General features: G+C 49.5%; 1 protein-coding gene across 2 annotated transcripts; it reads left to right on the top strand.

Moving 5' to 3' along the window:
- Positions 1 to 1,423: 1,423 nt before the first annotated feature.
- Positions 1,424 to 7,440, top strand: LOC140917678 (transforming growth factor beta activator LRRC32-like). 2 transcript variants are annotated; one of them, XM_073360974.1, is made up of 2 exons: positions 1,424 to 1,628; positions 3,629 to 7,440. In XM_073360974.1, exons 1-2 carry the CDS (start codon positions 1,509 to 1,511, stop codon positions 5,621 to 5,623), a joined length of 2,115 nt encoding a protein of 704 aa, XP_073217075.1. In that variant the 5' UTR covers positions 1,424 to 1,508; the 3' UTR covers positions 5,624 to 7,440. The 2 variants fall into 2 exon arrangements, with proteins under 2 accessions (XP_073217075.1, XP_073217076.1); XM_073360975.1 differs by having other exon boundaries at positions 1,562 to 1,628; positions 3,858 to 7,440.
- Positions 7,441 to 7,963: the final 523 nt, after the last annotated feature.

Raw genomic sequence — 7,963 nt, 5'->3', positions numbered from 1 at the left:
ACACCATTAGGGGCCCAGGAGGAAGGCATGGTGATAATGCAGTGGGCAGTGGCAGCACAAGTTCCCGTTCCCATCACCCACATATACCCCTGGCTCCTGCCCATGCCTGTTGCACCCTGTCCAGGGAAAGACAGGCGGTCATTTTCTGTGGCCCATTCAGTTCGGGGCTAACTGGGGGTGAGGGGATGTTGTGAACACCTATTCACAGAGCCCTGGACTGAGACTGCAGACTCATTGCTCACTCACCCCAGTGATGGCTTCTGTTCTCTGTGCACTGCGCCCTATGCTGGAGGTGAAAGGCTCTTGCTGGCTGCTGTTGCTCAGAGCTGTGTGGTTGGGTTGGGCATGTTCCCCTCTTGGTACATTTGTTACTGTCTGGGGGCGAGGGGAAGGTGGAATGCCAGGGGTTTAAACGGGTTACCTCTCTGAGCCCATCTCTTCTGCCCTCGCCTCCCTTTTCCTGTAGCTCAGGGAGGCTCCATCCCCCATCCCTTTGGGAGGCTTCTCTGATCCTGGGAATAGAAGTAGCCCATGGGCTGTGGGAGACTGGGCACCCCCTAGCAGAAGCACCAGTGGAGCCCATGGGATACTCCAGGTGCAGGAAACCCCTCGTGAGGGTGTGAGCTGGACTTCACCTCAGGACTGTGCTGGGTGATTCATTCATGGGAGCTGGATGGTAAAACCCTTGGTGCATTCGCTCCCCAGCAAAGGGTCAGGTGTTGTTGTAAAATTTCCCTCTGCATGAGCTGCAGTAGCCCAGAGAGGGAGAAGGGAATTCCCTCTCCAGGCTCACTCCTGCCTCATATCCTCCTCATCTCATGGAGGAAGGCATGGCCAGTAGTGCTGAACAATGACCCCAGTGCTGTTTATCACCACAGAAAGGGATTTGATTCCCCTCAAATGTCTAGCACCTCCCACCTGTGACTATTCCAGCTTGGGCAGCAAAGGGGGCCCTACTCTTCCAGTTTACATTTTGCCTGGTGGCACCATCTGGTCTTAGGTGCTAGCCTGAGCCCAGCATTTCCTACAGTGTCTAATTGCTCGCTTGGGATCCCCTATCCAAGCTAACCAGGCTTAGCTGTGAGTTCTGACCCAGAGCACAGCAGGAGGTGGCTGCAGATAAGACCCTAGGACAAACCCTTTGGACAACAGTGTGGTTTCCAAACTGGGGAATACCCACAAAAACTCCTCTCCTTCCCTGGGCCTTATCGGCTCCATTTTGCTGATATTTATTTCCTTTATAGTTTCAAATGATCACCTGGAAGTATGTGTAGTGGCATCTCCACCCCCTGTTCCCTAGTTTCTCTTTCCTTTGTGGCTTCATATACTGTTTTTCCCCGTCAGAGGCTTATATCTTTATTTTCCCACTACCGTAGCTGGGACTCCCACACACTATCTCCTTCCCCAAGCCCTCACTGGAGCCTATTTATATAGAAGTCTTTCTCTCCCTTAGCCCAGATGAGAGCACAGAAGCAGTGGGAAGGGGCTGCTTGCTCCTGGAGCCCATCATGTTTCTGTCAGAACACCGGCTGGCTGAAAGAGGATATTTGCTGCTCTGGCTGCTCCCATCTGTTCTCAAAGCCCAGCCTAGTGCGGAGGTGAGCCCAAACCCTCTGCCATGCCAGCAGGTAAGGCTAATTGCCCAGGATCCTTTGTGATTTAATAGCCAAACAATGCCCCCGGTGGGTCTCAGACAGGAACTGCTGGTTGTGCTCATACCCTGCTGTGATACTAAAAGTTTAAAACCAGATTTTGAAAATCTTCCCCCAAAACTCTGACCACCTCAGCCTAGCAGCCACCTCCTCTTCAATAGCCTGTCTTTTAATGTCCCCTCTCTTACACTTTCTTGTCTCTCTCTGCCTCAAGGACTTTCAGACCTTGTCTTCAAGCCTCTCTCCCCCCACCTCTGCCTTGTAATCTCCCCCCTTTCACCATTAGCCTTGTACCCAGGTGCTTTCATTTTGTCACCCTGAGATATCGTTACCCCTCATCTTCAGCAGTTTCTACCAGACAGACACTGTCTTGGGCAGCTTTTTGGATACCATGTGTCTGAGTGAGGCTTGACACAGCACTTGTATGTATGGGGCCAGGAAACGCTAAATACCCTGAACACATCTTGTCACCCTGTATTGTCTGTTCCTCCCCCACTTTTCTGTGACTGATCTCCGGGGTGGCTCCCCTTTGGGGACCAGTTGGTGAAACACCAGATCTCTAGAATTAGAATGTGGGGGACAGAGCAGAGAGAGGAGGAGACCGTCTGAGCCCCAGTAAGCAATGAGATCGATGGCTTTCTCCTCCCCTTATACCCACCCAGCTTCTACTCCCCGGCTGTCTTGGCCTGGAGAGCCAGGGAACATGGGCCTGAACTCAAACCCAGTCTCTCCAGTGACAGTGAGAGCACTAACCCCTAGACATCTTTTTTTCTTCATGGCCAGGCGCTAAAGCTGGAGCTCGCTCCCAGCCAGTCACTCAAGTGAATGACAAACTTCAGCTTGAAAACAAGGGACAGAGGTCATGGCACTGCCTCCTGGTTTGATCACACCCCCTGCCTGTGTCTTTTTCCGCTCGCTAAGTGATAGGCTGTGGTTAGAGGAGGTGGGATGGATCACTTGACACTTGAGGGAGGACTGTGGCTGCCAGAGGATTGAGGTTTCTCATTGTGGGATAAGAAATGACGAGGCAGTTCCCAATGGGAACTATTCTTCTCTCCCTGTCCCCTCCTTGGATATGTGCCTGACTGAGGGCTGTGCTTGGGGGAGAGGCACATGGCACAGAGGAGCCATCAGGACACGCACCCCACTGCAGCCTAGGCTCTGGGATGCAGCTGTCAGACTCCACACAGTCTCATACCCTTCTGCAGCCCAGTGAGTGTGACACAGACCCTTGCCGGTGAAGGGAAAAGGATGGTGATGATGGTACCTGAGATCAGCCAATGAACAGTGCTGACCTAGCAGTCAGGAGCTGTCTGCCTCCCTCGTGCCTTATTTTTGTTCAGGCGAGGAAGCAGAGGTGCTGTGTGGTTCCTTCGTTGACTCTAAGCTGTGATCTGCTGGCCAGCATAGGTGCATCTGTGTCACCCAGTCTGGAGGGTTTCAGCAGCGCAAACCAATAACCTGAGCTTCTTCAGGGGCTTCTCTGAAGGTAATAGTGTCAGCAGGGCCCTCCCTAGGGGGATGTGGGGCCCAGTGCGGAAGTGACAAATCCGTCACTTCTGGGACTGACCTCGCCACCCAATCGGTCCCGCCTGCAGGGGCCCCCAAAGCACAGGGCCTGGAACGGTCACCACGATTTGCCGTACCCAAGGGACGGCTCTGAGTTCCGGCCCCCACTGTACCTCAGAAAGCCAGGTGACAAAGAACCCCCTACAGCTCTGAAAGAGCTTCCCACCCACAAGGTCAGATTTGTGATTATGCTAGAAACTGTGTGTGAAGGTGCTTATGCCTTCATCTCAGCCCGCCACGTCGAAAGTATTTGCCTAAGGGGAGCGCGTGCTTGTGTCTGAGGATTTCTAGTAAAATTCCAAACAGCAGTAAGGTGTGTGTGTGTGATAGGAGAGGAGCCAGGTTTGAAATGAGGTGTGGGCTGAGCTCCTTCACTCTCATTGATGGCTTTCCTTGTTTCTCCATAGAGCTCAGTTCAGGTCTCATGCCAAGGTCTTGGCCTCCGCACATTTCCAGAGAAGCTTGGCCCTGGGGTTAAGCAGCTCGACCTCTCTGACAACTTCATCCAAAACCTGACGGAAAGCTGCACATCAAAGTTAGGGCAGCTAGAGCACCTCAACATGCATTTCAACCAGTTGGCAACTGTGTCAGAAATGGCCCTGACTCATCTAACTCATCTTCACTCTCTGCTCCTAGCTGCAAACCACCTTGATAGGAATTACTTCACCAATGGAAGAGCCTTCGGGTCACTGAGGAATCTAAAGGTCCTGGACCTTTCGGCAAATAATTTGGACAGTGATATGGCAGCCTGGTACTTCAGCAATCTCACCTCTTTAAAGAAACTGGATCTATCCTGGAACAAGATGACCAGGCTGCCAGGGAGCATCTTCCAGGGAACTCAACAGCTAAGAGAGATCAACCTTAACAACAACTACATCATGGAAATAGAGGAAGGCGCTTTTGAGGCTCTGGTAAGTCTAAAGGTGGTGAATTTAGCCATGAATTCCCTTCACTGTATCTCGGGCTTCAGCCTCACACAGCTGCAAGTTTTAAATCTCAGCTACAATGCCCTGGAGTTCTTTGTTACAGAGGAGAGAAAGGAGCAGTACCAGCTTCAGGTGCTAGATCTGAGTCACAACAAACTGATTTACTTTCCAGAGCTCCCCAAGGTGCATCGCCTCACACACTTAAACCTCTCTGATAATGCCATGGTCTCTTTGGCACCAAGTTCCACCAATACAGCAGAGTTCAGACTGTGGTATGATGAGATGGCAAGACCTAACATATCCTTGAATATTTACAATGCAGCAGCTGGACTGTCAAAGATAACTGACTTAGATCTCAGCAGTAACCTGTTGTATTTGTTCCCAGTTACTTTCCTTCACAATCTGACCTCCCTCCAGAATCTCAATATGGCTAAGAACTGTCTCCATAATATCGCTGTGGAGTCACCTCCTGGTGATACGAAAAGCAAGGAGCCAGGCATGATGCATGACAATGCCTTTCTGTCAGTGCAATCATTGGATCTTCAAGGCAATTTCATTCATTCCTTGCCACAGTGGTTTTTTAGTATTCTGCCTAAACTGGAAACACTTGACCTTGGTTCTAACAGCCTCCAGCCTTGTGAGAGCCAGAATGCTAATAGAAGAGAGATACCAATAGGTCATAACTCAGCTCAAAGAGGTAACTGTACATCCTTCTGTGACATACCTCAGCTGAAGTATCTGAGTTTACGTAGGAACAACATTGTGAGGCTATATCCTTTCATGTTCAACCAAACCTCTTTGGTCTCCCTGGATCTGTCTGAGAATGAAGACTTGTTCATGCCAAAAGGAGCTCTGGAGGGTCTGGAATTCTCCTTGCAGAAGCTCTCTCTGAGAGGAAACCAGATGGACAATAAAAAGACAGAGTTCCCTTGTCTGAAGATGCTGAAAAAGTTGGACATGTCAGACAACAAGTTGAGTCTTTTGCCCCCAGACCTGGTCTGCTCTCCACTGGAAAACCTGAACATTCGCAATAACAACCTCCAGGCCTTAGAGAAACCTGCCACCATGAGATGGTCCAGCAGCCTCAATCATCTGAACGTTGCTGGCAATCCCTTTAGCTGTTGTGCACTGAGCTGGCTGGAAATTCTACAAGCTGCCCGTGTGAGTGTGTTGGATCTGAATGAAACTCTGTGCTCTTATCAGGACAAGAACAGGAACTTCTCAGCTAAGATAGCCAACAAGCCCACGTGGCTTTGTCCTCATCAGATAGGAAATCACTACCTGATGGTATTGGTGGTGTTGATCACTCTTTGCTTTCTGTTTCTCAGCTGCGGGATGTTCTGTCATCTGAAAAAGAATCAGAAGCTGTCAAAGTATCTGAGCTTCACAAGCAACAGGGTGGACCCCATTCCTTATCATCCAAATAAGGAAAAGAGAACTGAAGAGATTGTAACAGACAGAGTTACAGAAGTATAGTACGGGGCAGGAGAGGGAGAATAATATTTATTGTATTTTAGGCACCTGCCCCTCACTATTAAAGGCTTCACAAACAAGACAATAAAACATTCAAAATCAAATCAATATTCTGTGCTCCCTCCTGATGCAAGCAGCTTAGACACATGCTGTAGCCTCCATGGACCATCTCTCCATACTGTTTTTGTGTGTGTGCAAGGGATAACTGCTCATTGTGGGAGCCGTGGAAATATTGTTGTATTTACAAAGAATTCCCTCATGGGTTTCCTGCCATTCAAAGAGCAGCAACCTTGTTTCAGGGATCTCCCCCTCCTGCTTCACAGCTGAACCCACCCTCTTCTGTTTGTGAGCAGATAGTTATCTCCACAGCAACAGAATTGTTATTCTACAGAACTGTTGTTCAGCATTCTCCAGGAGTTGTCACTTGGCTTTTCAATAGGCAAATTAAATACTTCTTAGTGTCAACCTAGTAAACAAGAAGCCCCCCACCCCTTCTTTCCCCCCTGCAATATGAGGGCTGCAGAGTCATGTGAAACGCCCCTTGTAAGGAAGTTTTAGGCCTGGTCTACACCTAAAACAGGTCAACCTAGCTACAGTGCTCAGAGGTGTGAAAAGTTCACACCCTGGGAGATTTAGTTAAGCTGAGCTAAACCCTGATGTAGACACTGCTAGGTCCACAGAAAAATTCATCTAGCAACCGCCTCTCAAAGGAGGGGATTTACCACAGCAATAGAAAAAACCTTTCCATCACTGTAGTGAGTGTCTCCACTACAGCAGCTGTTTGGCTGTAGCACTTGACGTGTAAACAAATCTGTAGTGTATTCTCCTGTAAGGGCCCAAAACACAACAGCTTACAGTATCAAAAATGGCCTTGTGGGGAAGGGGGAGAGGGTGATTTCTGTAGAATCCCAGGATGTTGTTTAAAAACGTGACTCTCCCCTTTGTTGACACTCCTGTCCCTTGAACTTTCATCCAAACCTTTGTGCTGAGTTGATGCTTCTAAGTGGCTCTGAGCAGTGCAGAGTGTGCCTGAGGGTGGCTTGCCATGTTCTTGGCCATTGTGATAGGAATGATTCTACCTCAACAAAAAGAACCCGAGTTGAAAATTCTCTGCCTCTCTGTAGTCAAAACCCCTAAGCTTTTCAGGTCAGCGTGCAGGCAGAGCTTGAACTAGGACAGCCAAGCCACCATTTCTAAACTCGTCATAAGCCTGCAGTGGCTGTGACAGGCTGACATCTTCCACAATGACAGGAGAGCACAATTGGGCTGTCTAGCTCCAGGGAAAGCTGCCCTCCCCCACCCATGGAAGTCATCAAGGCAAAGAGCTCCCAGTCACTGTTCTAACCAGTAACGCTCTCACCTTTGGTGCTCACACTCCCCAGATAATCAGCAATCGATTTAAAAGATGCTGCAGGAGCAGAGTCCTGAAGCTGAGGTGCTGAGCAGGGCCTGGCGAGTAGGGGACTCTGCTCCTGTGGTACTGAGGTACTGTGGTACTACAGCTCTCTAGCCGCCAGGTTACTCCTTCTGGGACTCAGGAAGCCAAAGAGAAACACTCATTAGCATCATGGGAGTTGTTCTTGAGCTCAGACACGTTCATTCGCTGCCAGGCTTGCTGTGACAAAACCCATTGCTTTTCAGGGTTCCTCAGTTCTAGTCTCTGTCACCCCAGCCAGCCTGACACTGAGTGCGACACCCAGGAATGTTTACAAGTCGAGCTCTACACATGTCTAGGGCTGCAGAGTACCGCAGAGTGAGTGGGGTTTGGAAAAGGTTTAAATTATTCATGAATTGTCATTAAATGATTCATTGTAAAATAAAGGACACTTTGCTCTAAAGAAGGTGCTGCCCTCTACCTCTCACCCCCCCGCCACCTGCGTTGTGTCTGTACGTCTGCGACTACTGCCTTACGTGCTGTGACAAACCGACTTTCTGAATGAATGGAATTCTATGCCTATCTCATTGGATGGAGCTGAGCCCATGTTTCCATGTTCAGTTCAGACTCTCTTTGATCCAGAAGGGTGCTGTGGCCAAGATAGGCCATGGGATTATGCTGGTCTCTATTCCACTGTGCTTCCCTCCCTACCCACCAGGCTCTGTTGTTGTCTATGGATTTATCCTTCTCATGTACATTAGAAGCTCCTTAGGACAGGGATGTATTTTCTTATTTGTCTGGAGAGCACTGTGCACGCACCACTGGGGCTATATAAGCAATCTGGCTGCTCCCAAGAGCTGTGATTATCATGCAAGAGAAGATAAGGGAGAGAGGGATGGATGCCCTCTGCATATCCAGGGCATGGTTACTTCAGAGGGTGTTTCATGATAAACAAAGCCCCAGGTGCT

This window comes from Lepidochelys kempii, chromosome 9, assembly GCF_965140265.1.
Source record: "Lepidochelys kempii isolate rLepKem1 chromosome 9, rLepKem1.hap2, whole genome shotgun sequence".
In the NCBI taxonomy this organism is placed as follows: domain Eukaryota; kingdom Metazoa; phylum Chordata; order Testudines; family Cheloniidae; genus Lepidochelys; species Lepidochelys kempii.
Note: the sequence above shows the minus strand (reverse complement) of the source record. Positions and strands in the feature narration are given on the sequence as shown.